This window comes from Falco rusticolus, chromosome 5 (assembly GCF_015220075.1).
Source record: "Falco rusticolus isolate bFalRus1 chromosome 5, bFalRus1.pri, whole genome shotgun sequence".
Classification (NCBI taxonomy): Eukaryota; Metazoa; Chordata; class Aves; order Falconiformes; family Falconidae; genus Falco; species Falco rusticolus.
Genome location: NC_051191.1, coordinates 11,870,619 through 11,891,478, shown reverse-complemented (window position 1 = coordinate 11,891,478; position 20,860 = coordinate 11,870,619). Strand labels below are relative to the sequence as shown.

Here is a 20,860-nt window from a genome sequence, read left to right as displayed (position 1 = left end):
TCGCAGAAGTACCTGGTAGTCAAAACTGAGGTCATAAATGTAACAAATGAGGCTTTTCAAAATAAAACTCTTCATACTTTGTCTGTTTGAACCCGTGCAGTTTCAACTCCTGCTTTGCCATATATGAACAAAGGTGTGTATACACTAGGTATACACAAGGACTCCGCAATCACAGGCTTAACCAGTGTAACTCTTAAAGTTCATGAGTCTCAGAAGGCCCATCTCAGGGAGTCTCAGCTCATTTTAGAACTCATCAGCTTCATGTGTTGTAAGATTTATTGGAATATAAAACAATGAACTCATTTATACTTTCCTATCTGCAGTTTCTGTTGGTCCCACTCCACTGCCTTTTTTTGACTAGGACCAAACCTGATTTATTGTATTTTGATAACATATGAACAAATTATTTCCTTGAGCAGTTTGCTCCCACCCTGGGCTAAATAGTTGGATCACATTATGCAAAACCTCAGCCTCTGCAGGCAGACACACTGCTTTACCAAAAGCCATGTGTTAAACTGTGTTTATATTATGTACCTGGCAACAGAGCTGATGTCTATACTCATTATTCATGGAAAAAGAGCCTCATTAGTGGGACAGCATGCACTGTTGCTGAGCTACATCATTATGGTTTCAGAGTTCAGTGTCTGTCAATAGAGTGCAGATGACCTAAATACTGATGAATTCTGAAAATATTTTTGGCTCCGATTTAACACATATTCATGTTATTTACAGCAGAAATAGATATGGCTGCTAAAGAAACTATTCTTGATGGAATAAGCTTCTGGTATTCATAGTAGATAAAGTTTCTCTGCGCTTCTTTCCTGGCTTTTTAAATGAATTGTTTTCTAGTGGAGTAGGTCCGCTTTGTTGCAATGCTTAGAGCAAATGATTTACTAACTTTGCTGGGCAGCCAGTTGCTTTAATTGTTATTATCTGGTAACCTGGGCATTGTGTGAAAATGCAGACCTTTCTGGCAATTGAAAGCGGGATTTAGAAAGATTGGATGTCTATGTATTTAGTCATAGTGTTGCAATGGTTCCTCCCTAAACCTATCCTTGCTTTCCTTTTTTTAAATGACAGTGTTTTCCCATAAGACTACAAACCTTCTGGTTTGCAGGAGGAACACCTTAGATTCCCTTTTCACTTAACCCCTTGCAAAGAAAGAGAAAGACTATGTCACCATGTATACGGAGTCCCAAATTCAGAGTTCACTTGAGATAATTCAGACCAAAGGTTACATAGAAAGTAAGTTATTTTAAAATACAAAAAGTATCCTTCTGCTCTAGGCTATGGCACTTTATTTAGTAACAGCTTACTTCGAAGAAACCTACTTTAAATTAATGTCAAATCAAAATGCAGGCCCTTGAAGAAACACTTTAGAATCAGAGCCTTCTTTGTCTTGAAATACTTCCAACTTTGTGAAATCCAACAATTAATGTAGAGAAATTCATTCTCTAAAATGTAGCGTATTCAGGGCTACTCTCTTTTCTCCAGTCCCCCTCTGTCCAATTTCTTCTTGCCCTTACAGATGTACAAAATGGGTAAATTCTGTTTACATTGAACTTAAAGACATCCCTTTTGCAGAGTTGCAGACTGATGAACCAACTACACGGAGCCTTCTGTTATATTAGCTATGGTCTCTAGGATTTTTGGATATGTGTATACATTTGAGATCACACCTCCACTCCATCAGTTTCTTTACTTGCCATGGTTATGTTTGCTATTTTTGAGAAGGTGTTCTACCTGGTGGAGCTAACTGGGTAGATGTTCTAAGTGCAAGAAAGGGTTTTCTTCTGAGTTAAAGGTGTAGCACATGGCAGTATGGAAGCAGCCACTGCCTTATGCACACTGTTCTATAATCCTTTTGTTTCTTTGAAAGAGAGACCTTAAAGTTCCTTTTAGTTAAGATCATACCAAAACCTAGTCTGCCTTCTCCAGGAGATGCAAATCACGTAAGACCTCCAGTTTGTTAACAGTATTGAGAGAATAGTTTGTCTTTTTTTTCTTGATATCTTTTTCAGCTTCTGCTTCTAAGAACCAGTTTCTTTCCTCCATGTCAAAATGACTTGTCACTTCAGTTAGGTCTCTGCATCAGTTCTGTGTCTTCTTCATACCATCTGGTCTCTTTTTTTGCCATATGATTCTGGGGAGGGGGGTTGTTTCTCCTGTTTGTGAACAAGCACAAAAACTCTAAACTAGTTATGCTAATCTTGCTCTTTCTCATCTCCTGTAGGAGAAATTATTCCTTCCCCTCTATGTGCATTTAAGATTGAACTTGGTCAAATCAAAGGGGCTGACACCTGCCTGGTCACTGAGATACGCATCTCAGCAAGAGTTGCATATGAATTGTTTACAGTCAGCAGTGACCCTCAAAATCTTTCTGTATCTGAACAGTTTAGGTTTGAGTTGTGATCATGGCAAAATAAACGTTGTTTGTGCTGAAACGTTTTTCCCATCCTATCAGGGGACCAAAATCCAGGCCTTAATATACACAGTGGCTATGTGTTTGTGTTTGATTGAGGTGTTTCCCACCACTGAGGAGGAATGTCAAAAGTACAGAGAATCGGAACTGCTTTATTTTGCAAGCACAAAGTAAGCGTTAGATCATTGTGTTCATAGATTTGCTCCTTCCAGCATGTTTTTTACCGTGTTTTATGGAAAAATGCAATGACTGTTCTCATGGGAGATAACACTACAGGATATTAGATCTTTTTGACAAAGTGTTTTTCCCCTGATATTCAGTTCATACTTCAGTTTATTGAATTCCACCCCGTTACTCTTGCTTTTAACCATTTGTATCAGCTTAATTCACTTTCTTCCTTAATGTTTCTGTCTTTATAGACGACTGTGTCTCTCTTCTGTCATCACTGATCCAACCTGCACATATTTATTTGCTAGAGCACTTTCGATCTTTCCCATAAGCAGTGCTTCCTACCACTTCTGCAAGAACTGACAGTTGGGCCTCCAGGTGCAGAGAACTGGGGGAGTTCTGTACTGACAGGGCAAGTGTTGGCCGATCACTAGAGCCTACAGACAGGCTGAAGGAGAGACAAATCAGAGAGGGGGTTCACCCCCAAGCCATAGCCTAATATATGTCCTGTATTCCACCATTTTTTTGTTTTACCTCTTCTCATAACTCCTTCCAGATTGTTGATGTACTTTGAGTTACGTATTTGGAAATACGTGAATGATTCCAGCAGCTTAATGTAGTCTCTTTCCAGTGCTATATGAAGAAGAACTAGCAGTTTGACTGTAAGGATACTACTGCCCAAATTACGGCCCCCAATCTACAGCTTATTTCAGCAAATATATAAGGCCTATTAATGTTGATAAGGCTATTCACCTATCTGAAGTTAAGCCCATAGAAATCCATATTCTTGGTTTGGGAATAACATACACTTTGGGGTCAAAATAGGGTATAATTTCTGAATAGTGACATAGATTTTGCATTTATTAACAACTAAAGCAATTGCAACATGCCTATCTCACCACTTTTGGGGCCTTTGGATAACTTGGGTAGGGGGTGTTGTACCAGTCCATATCCAGATTCATCATTTCTTGGTTTAGTTGCTATTGTATAAGAACAATAGATCCCATGACCTATTTAGATCATATATGGCATATTGTGGATATCTTGAATGAGAGAAGTAGTGATATTATCATTGCAAGTCTCTATCCATGGCACCTTTCCATTAGTTCACTCTCACAGGCAACTGCTTAAGAAGGAAATGACCGGTAAGAATTCACTTTCCCAACCTTCCCTGTAGCTGACTGGGGCTAATGGAAAGAAAATGGTCATAAATCAAGTCTAGACTATTTTGTATTCTGCTTTAAGATACGAGCAATAAGGAAGAAGGGGAGCCTTTTTTAGACTGACCCATCCATTCTTATTAGGCAAAAATGTCCTGATGGATTTGACAACAGAATAGCAGTCACATCTTTCAGCACATTGTGGGAGCTCCATAAGTAATCACAGGAGGGTGGGAAACAGTACATGTAAAGATATTTTGCCAGATGGCTCACAGAACTGGACGTAGTCATTTATGAAAAACTTCACTTTGGTTCCTGACAGAGGATTTATCTTCTAGGGCTAGTTTAGACTTGATTCTCTTGCTAAATTCAAGTTGTAATCAGATATAACTTTTATGCTTTTGTCTAAAATACAAGGGTCCAGTTTTGGAGCTGAAGCCTAAATTATATGAGAACCAAATACTTGCAGTCTAATATGAAGCAAACAAAAAGTAAAACACTTTTGGAGGGAAACAGCACGGACCTAATGGAGGGCTATCTCCACAGCAACATAAACATGAACGTTTGTATGTATTTCTTCCACTGCCAAGGGACTGTAGGTATTATCCTCAAATATTTGCTGCTTGCTTATTAGGAGCACAGTACTGGAAGAGGCCTCCTGGGTGAGTCAGGTCCCCCTGCTGCTGAGTTCACTGCAGGATATTACACCTTCCATGAGCCGAGCAAGCTCCATCCTAGAGCAAGCTCATCCTGGTTGGTTTGTCCCATTATTCTACCTGAAAATCTGCCTCAAAAATCCACTTCTCAGAAACTTTCTTTTAATCTCCAGCTTAAATTTAATTCTGAACTGTTTATTCTTGTGCCAGTGTTATCCTTTAACTAAGCAGCCCTTCTTTCCTGTGTTTCTTGTGGGTATGCATAGGGAACAGTTCTATCTTCACTTAGACTTCATTTCACTTGGATTTTTACAAAAACAATCCGATCTTCCTGTTTACTTTTGTTGTTCTTGACCGTAGGTGATCAGATTTGAACACAACATTCCTTGAGAAATCCCATTGCTTCTGCAAGAATGACTCAGGTGGTGTACTGAGCCTTACCTCAGCTCACCGTATTTCCCTTCCTTAGAGATACCAGCAGTTCATTGTGGATTATCCTGCCGTCTGTATACACACGTGTCCAGCTCAAGGAGCTGTTTTGTGATACGGTGTTTTGTTCTAGTGTATTTAACACTGTATCAAGCGCAGTTCCTACTTACCGTATGATATCTTAATCCCTTTGCCAAGAATTGTAATAATCCTCACAGTTCGGTCCATGCAAGGTCCACAACATTCTCCATTCAAGTATCAATGACCTGATGCAGAAACTAACCTTTATACATGTGATTAGAGGGCTTTTGTGTGTTGAGTGGTCTCACTGTTTCACTTCATGGATCGTGTATTAACAGCTGAATTCACATTTTCTTGCTGTCATCCTGACTTTTGCTGGCATATCTGCTTTCTTTGATGAAATTGAGCAAGCAGCTTTCATTGGCATAGCAGCTGTTTTTCCTCTGCTGCATGAGTTATATACTCCAGGCCTCTTGATTCCTCCTAGTTTTCAGCTCCTTCAGACAGATAGAAAAGTGAAGTGGTGCTCTTACTGCATTATGAGAAGAAGTCTGGGCAAACTTTCTCTTCTTGGTCCTTTTTTTACATGTGGAGTTTGCGTTTTGTCTGGGAAAATGTATTTCCAGGGACTTCTAGGTAGACCTTTTGTTCTGTGTCATTCATGCAAAATTTTGTAAAGGTCAGATCCAGAACCAACATTACTAGGTTTTTGGCTGATGCAGAGGAAAATATTTCCTGTGAGGTAATAGTGGCTTGATGGCCCAGAGAAACGCTTGCAGGTAAGAGGAAAATAATGTATTATCTTGACCCATTGAAAACCTTATAAATGACAGCACATTGCTGGGTTTCTTGGTGTTTGTTTTTTTCTTTTGCATTCCTGTGTGTTTCACTCCATTTATTATTTAATGAGTGAGTTTTACACTGAATGACAGAGACCAGTATCTTCTGGAAAAGGTCATTTCTGTTTACTGGAAATAACTTTTAACTCCTGATGTTAAGGAAAGCCTGGTATAAGCAGGGTTATTGAAGGCACTCATAAATATTTTCTCCTCTTCTCATTGAAGATGTGCTCACATCTGTGTCTGTCGATAGCTTCTATTAGTGGGGTAATTAACATGTCTGTCACCCAGACTGCTTTGCGTGCTGTTGATTTTAATTACTTTAGCCACTACAATTACATACTCCAGTGAAATTATAGTTGGAATATATTACAAGGGAGCCTCCAACAAGATCTCTACATCTCATGCTTGAAGTGCAAGTGCATACAAAGACAATAGAGAGGATTTAACAGGTAGCATTTTCAAAGTGCCTCAGTCATTTCTGGCCATGTTTTCTGTCTAACAGAACAATGTTCTACTTGTTTGTTAATAAATGAAGGATGGTGGTTGCTGAGATATGCCTTGCTTGTCCTCTTTAACTCCTTTTTGGAGCCCTGTGTTGCAAGGCACTGGGGTTCAGTAAATCGCAAGTTTCTCTTAACGCTGAAGTTACCAAGCTGTATGATCATTTCATCTTCCAAATCAACTTTAATGACAAACTGAGGGATAGATAATTTCTCAGAACAATGGTCAGATTAGATGCTCTTCACTTCTACAGTGGGCCTGCTCCAGTGCCTTGTGTTTACTGTGCTGTGTATTTGCTATTTACAATAGGAACCTATAACTGCAGTGTGCAGAAGGGTTTGCAGAATCCAGCCTTTTTTTTCCCTGTTTTTCCTTTCATTTAGCTTTATCTCTAACTTTTTAATGCTGCAATATTTCAGTCACTATATAATCGGTATCTGCTTAGTAGATTACTAGTGTGAGAGTCAATTCTTTGTAAAAGTGGAAACAAAGCTGTAACTCAAGTCTGTTACACAGCATTTGTCTCTACCTTTTGGATGCTTTTGTGCTAATCTGCTGGTAGAGAACAGGTATAAATTAAATTGAACTAATGGGTTAAGTCAGGTTTATGGCTCCTGTGTGTCTCTGGAACATCATAAAATGGCCAGAGACTGTCTGGTGAATATTTTGGTCCAAGATTTCCTTAAGAGGCAAACCATTTTATTTTAATGTTGATCTTTAACTGCAATAAATCTAATGGTTGTTTGCTTGCAAGTCAAATCCTTCTTACTTAAATAGCTGTCTTAACTTGTATAGCTGCCACATAGTCATATTAGACAACTGCTCCTGAGTGAAAACAAAAAGCGTGAATAAGATAGCCCTCAGCTACTACTTAGATGTTTTGTGAACTATGGAAAAATTAATGTATTCTGGGTTACCTACACATTTGCATATGAAGTAATGAATTCTTTCATTATGTCTCTGTCATGTCATTCTTTGAATTAGTTCTCTAGTGAACCCTGTTGCTGCTTAAATAGCAGTTCCAGTGGTCATCAACACAGGTTTTAAAGCCTGTATATTGGGTGGAAATTTTAAAATCCATGTGACATGGGAGTACAAGTCCCAAGATCAGAAAGTATTCTGAATTCACATAATAATTTTGGGTATGCCATGATACTCCAAAGTATCAATCAAACACTTTTCTTTCTGCAGACTTTTAAATTTTCAGATGTTTAATTTTTTCTTTCTTTTCAACAGATATAAGCTTACCAAAATCAGCAACAATATGTTACACAGCTGCATTGCTCAAAGCCAGAGCTGTCTCTGACAAGTAAGTGCATAAGAACCACTGTCCAGCAAAATTCCTGATTTAACTCGAGATTTCTCTTAGCTGAGCCCACACCCTAACAATCCGCTGGGTTAGCAGGAGAATTCAGTCCTGCAGTAAATTCATAAAATTACTTTATATATGAGAAAAAATTGCAGTGATCAAACATTGCACTTCAAATATTACAGAAGAAGAAATGAAGACAAATAGCGTAAATTCAATTCTCGTTTAGTTTTATGTATACTGTCCGGGTGAGCTTTGGCTTCCTAGATAGTATAATGAAGATGGAAGTAAAAGGTGTTGTGTGGCTGAACCTCTTCAACTTTGTGTAAACCTGACAACAGAAAGGTAATAAATAAATGTGAGTGGACTCGTAGCAATGTCATTTTACAATGCTGCCAGAAGACTGCTCATCTACTTAAATAGTGGCAGGTGGATTTAGCGTTACTATGTTAGGGATTCTGAGAGGTAGATGATGTTCATATTTTTAGAGACACAAGTATCTGCTCATTCCTGTTACGGTTTTCTCTTGGGTCTCCACCTTCCAAGGTGCTGAGCACATCTACTTGATGCCTGTGGACTTGAGAGCACTGGCCAGCTCTGAAAGGGTGCTCAGCTCCTTGGGAAATGGAGCTCAAAAATCCCAATTCTGAGCTCAGATGCCTTCACACAAATCCCAGGCAGAGCTGTGTCTGTGCACCTGAGAGTCAAATGCCTCCCTAAAGTTGGAAAGCAAGTAGAGTGGAAAGCCATTTTCTTGATTGACATCCTGACAGTTTTTGCTTTTAAAGTGTATGTACACATCAAGATCTAAGTAATTTTCTTTCATTCTTTTTATCCTGTAGATCGCCAGTACCTACTGCAACATCTTTCCTCCCTACACAGCGACTCCAGCTTGGGAGGGCAGGGCTAAGGTTGTCACAGCTTTCCCTGTGGTGTCTGCCTGCCAAGTACAGCTCTGGAGTTAGCCGTGGGGTGTGAGGTGAGAAAGAGATTGCATGGTCTGGTTTTTCATTCACTGGGGCAGATGGTTTGCCCACAGTTTGGGCATGCTACCCTCAATGGTGCTGCGGCCAGTAGACCACCCGCTACTGCTGCTGCATCGTGCTTCCATCCCAACCTGACCCAGGGGCATTGGGTTGGGAACCTCCCTAAAACCTCCCCAACCCTGTTTTTAATAGAAACCCTCCAACAACAATTTGGCATTGTTGGGGTTTTTTGCTTTTCTTTTTTCTGCAAGTTCAGCCTTGAATATGCCCCTTAGCAAGGTACCTAGAGCAAATTTAGATTAGTGACAGAGAAAGGACTGTTTGAACTGACTTTCTGCCATGATTAGATGCAAACATGCTTTCCACTTCTGCTGGGATTTTCATTGGCCTTGATGTAATAGATCACTCAGAGTTTCCACTTGCTATGGAAGTTTGGAGAGCATAGGAAATTGACTCAGTTTGGTTACATGGGCCCATGTTCTAGATTCCTTTTCTGGCTTTTTCGTAATTGCATTTCTGAGCTAATGTGTTTGTTTCTTTGCTTTTGTAGATTTTCTCCAGAGGCTGCCTCAAGGCGAGGGCTGAGTACTGCAGAGATGAATGCAGTAGAAGCTATTCACAGAGCAGTAGAATTTAATCCACACGTGCCAAAAGTGAGTATGGAGAAAGCATTGTTGTAGCTTTAACGCTGCTGAGGACCTAACTCCTGATTTCTGTGTTAGATTAGCAAGTGATGTTGTGGGAAGGGAAACAAACAACGGGAAGGGAAAGAAGTTGATAGTATGCACAGGTTTTTTGTTTGATCTTTCACATTTAGTGTCTCCTGCTCTGGACTGTGCAACTTGAAATTTTAGCTGAAGTGAGTCATCTATGTGAGCAACAATTACATGATGGATTGTGGTAGTAGACACCACTAAATGCTACACTCCAGGACAGAACCATATAAAAACACAGATTATTATTTACGAAATATCCATTAAAAATATTCTAGTTCAAAATAGCATGGTTTATTTGTTTTGATGATTACATGTAAGAATATATTTTTGGTATGCTATACAAAGAAACATGTTTGGAGTTCATGGTGTACTTCATAAAAGTTGCATTAGTAATTCTTTACGCAGCACCCTGTCATTAAGTTTTGAGAATGCAAAGCTCAGAGATGAGGAATTGCTGAGAACTACAAAGTAAGAAAAGGGATTTATGTTCTAATTCCCTAATCACCTCTCTAGATATGTATCTCAGCAGTAAGAATCTTGCCCAGGGGCTACTAAAAGCTAATGTATTTTATTATTTCATCACCTGATACTCAGTATTGCAGTCTGTAAGTTCATTGTAAAGGCAAATTAGAGGCAGATGCTTTTTGGCCCTTGGAGATCTGCCTCTGAAACTCACCCCACAAACCTGTGGACCAAGTAAGCAGCCTTAACTGCAGAGTGGAAGACTGGTGTGTGTTAATGTAGGGAGCCTATTCATCAGGTACAGCTGAATACCAAGTCTGGTCAAGATAAACCCAAACCCCCTGCCATATGTACACATGGATTGCAGAAAGTTACTTCTCATGCGTGTCAGGAATTAAGTATTTTCTCTTTGAGCTCTGTCTGTTATGCCAACCACTAAATAGCATGGTTTAGATACCTGAAAGTTAGGCTGTTTGTTTAATAAAATCATCTAGACTTCCTCTACAGGCAGTGGAAAGAAGGAACTATCTTAGACATCTCTAGACAGACTTTCCCTCCGAGGTGCCTGTTTCTACATTGACTATGAAAGGAGCAACAATTTTCCAGTAAAAGCCTGATTTTTAGACAACAAGATTTAGGTGAGATAAGTCCCTTTGTATTATTAGCTGATCTTCTGTTTTTGTGCCAAGCTATAAAATTAAAACATTAAATGAGGTTTGGTTCCAGGACTGCTTCTGTGGAACTCGGTTTACTTTCTTCCATCCCGGTGGTTCTTGCACCAACACAACCTTTGATATTTCTCTTCTGCCTGGGTGCCTGTTTAACTCTCTGTTCCAGTTCTGTTGTGGGTGAACCTTCCTGAATGTTTTACTGAAGCCCAGTTAGAGTATTCTGTCCTTGCTATCTAAAAAATGAGATACCTTTCCAAGCAAAGATACCAGTTTAGCCTGTCATGAGCAATCCTTGAGAGCCTGTTCCATTTTCCTCACTTACCTCCATGTTTTTGATAATTCTTTCCATTAAATCTTTTTTAACGGTTTGCATACTAATGTTTTCATATTAACACGTATTGTTTCCATCCTCTTTAAATGAATGGTATTGCATTTACTTCTCTCATCACTGGATCACTTGATTCTGAGTGGGGATCTTTTTGCTTTATGTCAGTCATGCTAGTCTGGCCATTTCTGGGACTGGTTCTTTCACTGTTCAGGGACAGAGATCATGGGCAGTGGCCTCCACTTCTGTACATGCTCCTCGTGTCCATCCTGCTGTTGTCTTCATGCTCTGCACTGCCACGAAACTGAGGCTAAGTCTTCATTTACTACTTTTTTGCTTGTACTACTTCTGTTTATACTTAAGAGTGTGCTCTTCATTGGTTTGACTGCCTTGGAAAAAATCTTCCTTACTCTTAAGTTGTGGCCATTCCTCCATAACCTCTGTGCTTCCAGACCTCCAAGATCCTGCTTTTCTTGTAGATCAGTACTTTTATTCATCACTTTTGATCTCCTTCTGACTAGCCAGCTTCTGTTCAATACAAGGCTGAATCTCCTTTCTGACCATTATCCCCATGTATGAAATGCAGATTGTGTGTTAGTTTCGGTCCTTTTGATTTAAAGAAATTCCAGTCCTCTTTCTCACTTAAGTTCCTGAGCTTTTCAGTCAGTTCACATTGTTAATTGATTCCCTCAGTTTTTCAAAGTCCGTCATTTTGAAATTGACAACTTTTGTGAAACATACAAATTATGAAGATAGCAAGGTAGTAACAGGAGCACACCCTAGGGTTTTTGTAGTTCATATTTTAACATTAAAACAGTGTAGCCTAATACAGATTAATGTGCAGCACTAGTAATTTCACATTCTTTCTGCTGTTAGGTAAAGGATATTAAGGTGGCAAAAATATATTTTTGGCTATAATTTTATGCACAGTATGGGTATTACACCTCATTTCCATTCAGTTAACGATTGAAGTCATATCCAATTTGTTCCTAATGAAATGGAGAGAAGTTTTAGCGAGCAGCATCACAAGAAATCTAACAGTGCCACAAAAATAATACGAATAAGTCTTCAAAGTTTCTTTAGGATTTAAACACTAATAAGTCTCTTGTTCAGACTGAGGAAGAAATAAATTACAAAGGTGACGAGGATTTAAAGCATTTGCAAAGTTCCCAGCAGAAGCCTTGAAAGCAGGCAACTGCACTATTAAAGAGAAATAAATGGTTCAATATGTTTCTGGTTTATCTTAAAAAGAGATTTTACCATTTGCAGTGCAAATCATTAAAATTTAGAATTACCATGTAAAAAGATTATTACTGGATATGCATTTTCTAGACATTTAACTGGAAATAGCAAATTTTTGTTAATGAGATTCTGAGACAAAGGGAATGCAAGGAACACACTCTGCACACACTGAGAGATGCTGCTTGATCTGCATTTAGCAATAAAGGGAGACTGGGTCTCCCATTGTGACCTATTACAGATTTGTGTAAAACTACCATGGGATTCTTACCATGGTGCTGATTTTTCCCTTGGCGATTATGGCCAGATTGCAGTCTAGTGTTCCATAGTGATGTTGCAGAGGTCAGATATACTTCTTACGCTTCCTTTTAAATGTAATCCAAAGATATTGGAACTGCTTAAGAAGAAACAGTGTAAAAGTCCCAGATTCCCACTTTACAGAGGTGAGAAACCCTGCAAAAACACCTGCCTTCCATATAGAAACTCCTGCATATGCATGCTTCTGGGTTAATTCTCAGAAAGTCAGTCATGAAGATGTTGGCACCCACTTCCATTGGTTCTAGATGACTATGCATCACATTATTTTTGTGTCTGCACAAAAATGCCTTTCGCAGAGATCTAATATGGTTGACAGTCTTTCTTCAGGCAGCCTTCCAGCAAATAACCTTCTTTTGATGCAGGTCGCTTCTTCCGTTTTTGAGTACATTTCAATGACAGTTTAATTCCCAGAGGTCAATCCGTTAACTCTTAGTCATAGGTGATAAATTCTCATTTTGGAATACACTGGTGTCAAGATGTGACATAAGAAGGTACTAAAATTTGGTTTCAGTGAAAAAAGGCAATACAGAGTTCAATACAGCCTGCCAGATCTCTCCAGCAAGCTGGGCAGCCGACCTGGCTGTGCTGTTTCTGGAAGCTGAGCTGTGCAGGGTAAGGCCAGCTCGGGTGTGTAAACACTGATCTTCTTGACTGTAGTAAAAATGCGACCGCTGTCATACTGATCAAGACTGCTGAAGACATCTTACCTGTAAAAAAGTTTCTGTTCATGAAAGTGGCTTAATTTTTTTAAGCTATACTGTGTGACTGATAAAAGATATGTCTATCTACAGTTTGTCTTGTTTATGTTACAGAAGCAACTCAGCTACACCAAATTGCAGCTTTATATTTTGGCAGAGATTTCTGATATAAAAAGCACTTCACCAGGCAAAGTGTTCTTAGGGTTCTTTTTAGTGGAAGAAAAACATAACCAGTAAAAGATTGAAGTCAGCAGTACAGCAGGAAAGAGAACAAAGCAAGGAGCTGTGAATTACACTATGAGAAGCATCACAACAAATTGTATCACTTGTTTGCGAAGATTTGTCTGCACTTTTTTCAACATCTTTGTCTTAAATGAGATTCTGTGGACTAGTATCCTTTTGTTTTAGTGTAGCGCCATGCACTGTGGAGTTTTGGTCCCAAGGAAGTGTGCTGACACTGTTGGGGTATCACTGAAATTCCAGAGGGTTTTGTATGGAGAGTAATGCATCCTATGTCATGGAGAGTACATAATTTGTGGAGTGGCTGGGAAAAAAAGTATGTGCATACACACAAATACACACACAAGGCTTCATCAATATTATTTAGATGTGTTTTGAGCTTCCCCACTTACACGTAATGCAACTATCCCAAGCTAACGCTGATAAAGTACTACAGCTATTTCTGGGACATTCTTCAGTTGTGGAATACCCTTTCTGAACTGGTTTGCAAGGCTCTTTCCCTGCATTCAAACTCCTTCTGAAAAGTCCCCTCTCTTTTCTGTGATCTAAGAGACACAAGCTATTCAGGAAAGTCAAAGGGAAGAGAAAACAGACGGTGGTCCGTATACCTGATTGTTAAAAGTGAGTCAGAAGTGTGCTCTGCATACAGTTGTATGGGTTTGCTCTGTAAGCCAGGAGCTGAGTTGATTTAAAGAGTACTTGCTGAAGTGTTCTGCATTTGAATCAGACAAATATTTCTATTACTTTAAAACATGCCAGTTTTGTTTGTAAACATATTAAAAGGATGTAACAAACAATTGACTTAAACACTTTTAAAGATTTATCTGTTCTCCATTTCATCCCTTCTCATTTCTTTCTTACTTAGTTTGTTGGGGTTTTTTTTAATAAGAACTGTGTCTGTATGCTTGTGTGGTTTCTAGTAAGTTGTAGTTGCTAATAGAAACAAATAATGTAAACAAATTCAAATACCAGATGGGAAATTAATCTATTCCACACACCCAATGATATTAGAGAGAAACTATTCCAGACCTGTTTAGGAGAGTTTTCAACTGTTCAGTGAGACAGTGATTTGGTTTTGTATCTCCAGCAAAAGGGCCAAAGTTCTTAATTGCCATCAATTCAATGAGAACTTGTAAGGTGACCTACAAGTGGCTTCTCTGGGCATGTAGGAACCAGTATTTTGGAACTGCTTTAAGCTTGTGCTGTTCATCCCACTGGGAGGAGGAGAGTTCTTGTCCAAACAATGTTAAATTCTCATATTCTGGCCTGGAGGGATGCTGTCACAGGTGCAGGAGTTGACTGTTGCCTGTTTGCAGCCTGAGCTGTAATTTCAGAGGTAAATTGCACAACTGAGGAAAAAGAAGGAAATCTGCCTGAGATAGGTCGATTTATTTTATAAAAGAGCACTGAAATAGGTCATTAATGTGGAATGTTAAAAGCTGTCCCAGCAGAGGAGAATTAGTAGCCAGAGTGCTGTCAATATTATGAAATAAATAATGTATATTCAATCAATTCATGTAAGAGAAATATAAACTCCACCGTGTTGCACTTCATGTGTACAAGGTCCATTGTCATCCTCCAAATGCTCGTTAAAAGGCATATAACCATATATGTACAGGATGACTATAGCTGAGCAATATCCATCACAATGTCATGTAACCAGCCCAGAAGCTCTGTGGAAGCACATGAAAAATACTTTTACCCTTGTTGTAACTCCTAAAATACAGGTTTTAGACAGGAAAAAGTTTGGGGTGAGAGAAGAGAGAGACCAGAAAAAGAAAAAAAGACAACCAAAAAAATCCAAGCCCAAACAGTGCAGTAAAGAAGGGCTGATTGAGCCATCTGTTGATGACAGAAATAATTGTGCAGCTTCAGTATTCGCTCATGACTTGGTTTAAGACTAGGACATCCTAGCTGAAATTTTCTAGACTATCTTTTCTGAGCTGATTCCTTTTTTTTAAAGCAACATGATAACCTCAGATGGTGGTGACATGCTATTTCCTGTTCCAGTTAAACTTCTTCATTCATCATCAGAAAACAAATGCAGTTGGAGATGTGCTGGGCTTGCCACCTCCGTTTCCTTCAGGATGACTAGCTCTTTGCTGAGTTTCTTATTTATCCTGTTATTCGACTCTTCCTCTGAACTAGAACCACGCTTGGGCTCAGAGCCCTGGTAGGGAGCCCTGTCGGGATGACAGAGGGTTCCCAAAAGGTAGCAGAGTTTAATTACTTAAATTGTAAAGGTCACGGTTGAATCTGAGGTGTCAGTGTATCAGGAGTTACGGTTAATAGGCAGTCTGTCAAAAGGTGTAGGTTCTTCTCTTGGGAAGCCAGGTGGAGTTCATGCTAGCGTGAATTTTAGCGTTGTGGTAGGTTCTTGTGTCCATTAATCCTATAACAACAAGGGCTGTGCTCTGGACTGGAAATGCTGAGGTATAAATAGTCAGATTCCCACACTGAAGTCTTTGGTGGCTGGAGAGAAGACTGTACCTGTCTAGTATAGTATCTTTAATTAAGTGCAATAGCAGCCTCTTGGAAACTACAATCTGATGTGTTTGGCTGATTTTCCCAAGAGCTGGAGATACTTGTTGCGTGCAGCCGTCCATCAGGACTGTGATTCACACGTTACGTAGGCAGCATGAGGACTGCAGGTTACTGAATGGTCTTTGAAGAAAGGGTTTTTTCATTTAATTGAATTTCCCTGGAATTTGTCTGCTTGTCCAATCCAAAATATTTCAGGAGCACTGTGATGATTTCATGACAACCTGCTAGAAACCCTGTAGATTGCTGGGACTCAGTCCTGCCTGTCAAGTATCTGGGTGCCAGTACCTGCAGTTACCGTGGAAAGGGGCTGCCCTTGGCCGTGCTGTCTCAAAGTAGACCCTGAGCCCTGTCAGCAAACCAGGGAATCTGAATGCCCTCTGGGCTTTTGAAGTCTCCTTGAAAATACAGAAGTTCTTGAATAGATAGGATATTCTAGGACATCAAGGCCATCGTGATTTTCATGGATAGTCATATCTCTCCTTTGATAATAATGAAGCCCTACCTGCAGCTAGGTACCTTTCTGGTACCCGTTACTCCTATTCAGAGAAGTTAGATGGAGGCCTTCCAAGTGCACTCTCACAAAGCAAGCTTGCCATTTCTTTGATTAGTTCTCTTCTGTACTTGTAGAATTTGATCTTTTAAATTTCTGAAAGTGCCTGACGAGAACTGCACAGTGTTCCAGAGGAGGTCTCTCCGGGGCTGCGTACAATCAGCATTCCTGCTGGAAATGCCTCCAGAATAAATTCATTGACAGCTTGTATGCCTGGAAGGTATGGCTGACCTTTGTGCACAGAACAAAAACTATTACGAGGCCCAAGTGAGACTTGAACCATCCATCAGCTTTGTGTTTGGATCTTCTTGATTATCACCAAACCAGATTTTGTACTTTTTGTTTGGGAAAGGAGCTGTGACAGAGTAATGAGGGAGGAGCGTTTCACATCGTTGATCTGAGGAACTTTTAAAATAAGTTTTTCATTCTGAAACTGAGAAAAATGCAGGCTGAAAAGCCAACACAAATGAGTGAGGACAAGAATGATTTGCAAGTGTCAAGATATATCCTTACATCTGCTATTTCCACTTGATTTGTTTTTAATCACTGGTAACAAGCAATACATAAGAATCAATATAACCTGTTTTCATCTCAACGCTCCTAGAAATAGGACATTCTTTCCTAGTTTTCCTTTTCCTATAAATAATGACAGGGCTTTGGGTTTGGGATTTTTTTTTGTTCCTTTAATTGAAATATTCAAATATTGAGAACTTGCTTTATCGTTTACTTTTTAAAAAAACACTGAAATAAGACGTGTATTCTAAATTAATAAAACAGAAACCTGCAGCTTTTGCAGCTGTATTCCATTCTGCTGAACAGGTATAACGTATGTTTTTAAAAGGGTGGCACATTCATTAGGGCAGTGAATTAAGAATGTTTGCTGTATTTCTGTACGCCTGGCAGCTCCATCCCTCTTGTCAGCTCTTTATTCTGTTCTCTCTGTCACTCTTAATCCCCCATCCTGCCTACTAAATTGCAGCTTCTTCCATTAATCCACCTGCTCTGCAGCTCTCAGATTTTTCTGAAAGGCTTTAGAGAAAATCCAAGTATCACATTTACTACTCCCACTGCTAATTCAGTTTCTCCTCCTTTAATACTGTTACCTGCATCAGAAACACACATGATTTCTCTTTTCTCTTCGAAGTATTTTTTTTTTCCAGGTTTGACAGTTCTCTGTTTTGATCACAGTCTCTTCAAATCCTTGACCTGTTTGCTAGCTCCTTCCAGGCTCCTTCAGGCAAAGGGGTGACTAGCTCTAGGATGCTTTCCATCACATCATGCTATTGGTGCTCATTTCCTTCTGGCCTTTCCTCTTCCTTTCCCCAAGGCTGATTTTCAATTCCCATTTATTTATTTTGCCCTCTTTCTCCTTTTTTCTTCACCAGCTCATCCCTTTCACAAAAGTCAGTGTTTAGGAGGAGCTGTGGAGGGTTAACATCACCCATGCCTCAGTTTCACCTCTGGTGTCAGGTTGTCTTCTTGTGGGTGCCTGCACTCACCGGGTTGTTGTCAGTCTCTAGGTCCTGTAGTCATCCTCCTTCTAGACCGGTGTGTAGGCACAGGGTAAAATGGAGGGGGTGCACACTCACTCTCTTTTTGCCAATGATTAAACCTTTTATCAAGCCTTTTGTGTTAACTGAAATAGTCTGGTGGGGAGAACGTTTGCTCTTGGACATCCTGCAAGGGAGCAACAGCTTCCCTATACTGTTGAAGAGCAGTCAGTGCATAGCTAGGAAACGTTACACTTCCTCAGAGGAGAACTGGCAAACAGAAGTTGATTTGGCAGCCTGTGATTTCTGTCTATCATTCCTTCCCTTGTACAGCATGCCAGCAAGTGGTGTATCTTTCCCCTCCGCTGTATCTTTCCTCTCTGCTAACTGGAATGTGGTTAACAGCAGTGATGTGATAAGGTCTGCTGAACTGGTAGCGGTCTAGTTCATGGTATGGGGGAGGAGAAAAACCACCTGCCTGGATAGTGTCCAGGACCTCTGTGGCGTGAGCGCTCCATGTGTTTCATCTGCTTCTGCTATGGGGTATACAGTAATGGGGAAATTTGCTTGTGGATTTAGTCAGTGGCGCTTTTTGGTTTCATACTATTTTCAATATGACTGTTTCAAGTAGCAAGCTTAAACATCAAACACTTTTTTTTCTGGGAAGTAGGTATTTTTGACATTTTGTAACTTTTTTTACTTTGTATCTTGTTGGTAGCTACTTCGGTGGCAGCCAACCTTGTGTATTCCTAGACACAGCCACCAGCTGATGGCAATAAAGCAACCTGTGTGCAAACCGAGCACTGCGTGTTTCTTTATGGAAAGACTATGTGTGTCACACTGCTTAATGTCGTCTTCATTTTATTATAAACATTTTTAATTAAAAAGCTCTTGTAATTAGATTCTCTTTTCTGCTTTGAGCTCTTTTTTACATCTTTGATAAGAGAGACATCTTATTTTGAAATTCTCTGTAGTCCCCTTACTACAGCTGAAGAGCAGAACATTAACCATCTGTCAGCATATCTTAGTCTTTGGGAATAATTTGGTAATTGTCTTGAAGTGCAGTTGGTGATGTTACACATTTGATGAAACACTTATGAGTACTTCAGGGGAATAGACCTTTCAGTGTGCATTGTAGAACTGCAGGCAGCTTTTTGTGGTTTTTTTATTACCTCTGAAATAATTGTGCTCTGCTTTTTTGTTACAGTATCTACTAGAAATGAAAAGCTTAATTCTGCCCCCTGAACATATTCTGAAGAGAGGGGACAGTGAAGCAATAGCATATGCTTTCTTTCACCTTCAACACTGGAAAAGAGTAGAGGGGGCATTGAATCTCTTACACTGTACATGGGAAGGCAGTAAGTAATTCTCGTTTCTTACAAAGGAGCTGATCAAATATTTTTATTGAATGTCATGAGAAAATAATAGCTTTTGGTGAAGTATAGTATGTGGGAATTTCGGAGGTCAGTTATATCCTCACCAGCACTGAAATATTTAAATTTCAAACTGAAAACACAAACTTCATTTAACGAGAAAAAGGGTTTTGAAGTCTTGGATTGTGTTCTGTGTGTAATACTGAACAAAATTTCCCATCTTAGCTGAGACATGCTTTCTTACTCGGGAGTAAGGGGATAATAATTTACCTTCGTCGTTCCAGAGTTGTTTGTCATAATTTGAATGAATGGTTTCAAACTGAAAGAGGATAGATTTAGATTGGACATAAGGAAGAAATTTTTTACAGTAAAGGTGGTGAGACACTGGAACAGGCTGCCCAGAGAAGCTGTGGATGTCCTGTCACTGGAAGCATTCAAGGTCAGGTTGGACAGGGCTTCAAGCCACCTGACCTAGTGAAAGATGCCCCTGCCCACGGCAGGGGGGTTGGACTTCATGATCTTTGAAGGTCTTTTCCTAGCCAAACCATTCTATGATTCTATGAATGCTTTGATATTGGGGAAATTACAAAAGTGCCTTATAGGTGGATAAATATTAATGTGTGGTATAAAACAAAACAGTATTATATGACTTCGTTTTTAATTGACAAACTGGAGTGAGTCCAGTGGAGGATTACTAGGATGCGTAGGAGACTGGAACATGTGATGTAGGAAAAGATGCTGAGGGAGCTGGTTTTGTTCAACTTGGAAAAGACATCTGGTAGGTGAAGAGGGGATCCAGTTGCTGTCTTCTGCCACCCAACGGAGAGATGATGCGGAAAACGGAGTCAGAGTCTTCACAGAAAAGCACAGTGGAAAGATAAGAGGCAATACACACAGATTGAAATAAGAGAATTTTCATCTAGACATCAGAAAAATATTTTCAGAATGAGAGTGGTAATGCATTGGAACAGGTTGCTGATAGGTTGTAGGATCTCCATCCCCAGAGGTACTCAGAGCTCAGGTACACATGGCTCTGGGCAACCAAACCTCACTTCTAAGATGGCCCTGCTTTGAGTAGGAGGTAGGAGTAGATGACCTCCAGAGGTCAATTACTAACCCTCCAACCTGTCTTATCCTGTTTTTGAGATGTGCTTTTTTCAGGTTGCAGAGAATTAAAAAGTACTGTTTGTAATCAGCCTTTGTGGGCTTTTTTTAATGCAGATTTTACTTTATGTAATCTAATTCTCCTTTTCTGCTGCGCTTTATTCTGTTCTCTTTCAGCCTCTCCAGATGTTATTATACCACCATTTCTCCATTTGCTATTCTCATTTAGCTTTGTTAGAAAAGGTAGTTTGTCACCATGCTAATTCCTACAGAAATACACTTAATACCTTCATTGTAAAAGTGACTTACTGTCACCGTCACTGTATGAAATGGCCTGAACTTGCCTAATTTGCAATGTAGGCTTCCTGAAGAAGCAATAGCTTTATTTCTAAGTGTACAGAACACCTTGCTCAGTACTCCATACCACTGCCATCTGTGGTTTGCTCTGCTACGTTGTTCTCTGTCATACCTGCTTGCTCTTTCTTGCTGTCATTTCTCCCAGTCTGTTATTTTCTCTGTCATAGCTTCCTTCCAAATGCCTTATTTTCAGTGGTTGGCTTTTAGAGAGTGTTTCTTCTCCTCCCAATGCTTGCAGAAGTCCTTTAGCCCAAGGCTTGTTATCCCATCATTATGGAG

At 39.7% G+C, this 20,860-nt stretch overlaps 1 protein-coding gene across 9 annotated transcripts in view; it reads left to right on the top strand.

Annotated features, from left to right (window-relative positions):
- ST7 (suppression of tumorigenicity 7) overlaps positions 1 to 20,860 on the top strand; it is a 151,768-nt gene that overhangs the window by 118,144 nt on the left and 12,764 nt on the right. For 6 of the 9 annotated variants that reach the window (XM_037388983.1, XM_037388989.1, XM_037388984.1 and 3 more), the window contains 3 exons: positions 7,436 to 7,508; positions 9,045 to 9,147; positions 18,955 to 19,105. In XM_037388983.1, the coding sequence (XP_037244880.1) occupies positions 7,436 to 7,508; positions 9,045 to 9,147; positions 18,955 to 19,105 (327 nt within the window). Of the gene's footprint in view, positions 1 to 7,435; positions 7,509 to 9,044; positions 9,148 to 10,166; positions 10,311 to 18,954; positions 19,106 to 20,860 lie in introns of those variants that run through there. The other 3 variants (XR_005104435.1, XM_037388990.1, XR_005104436.1) reach the window with 3 other exon arrangements.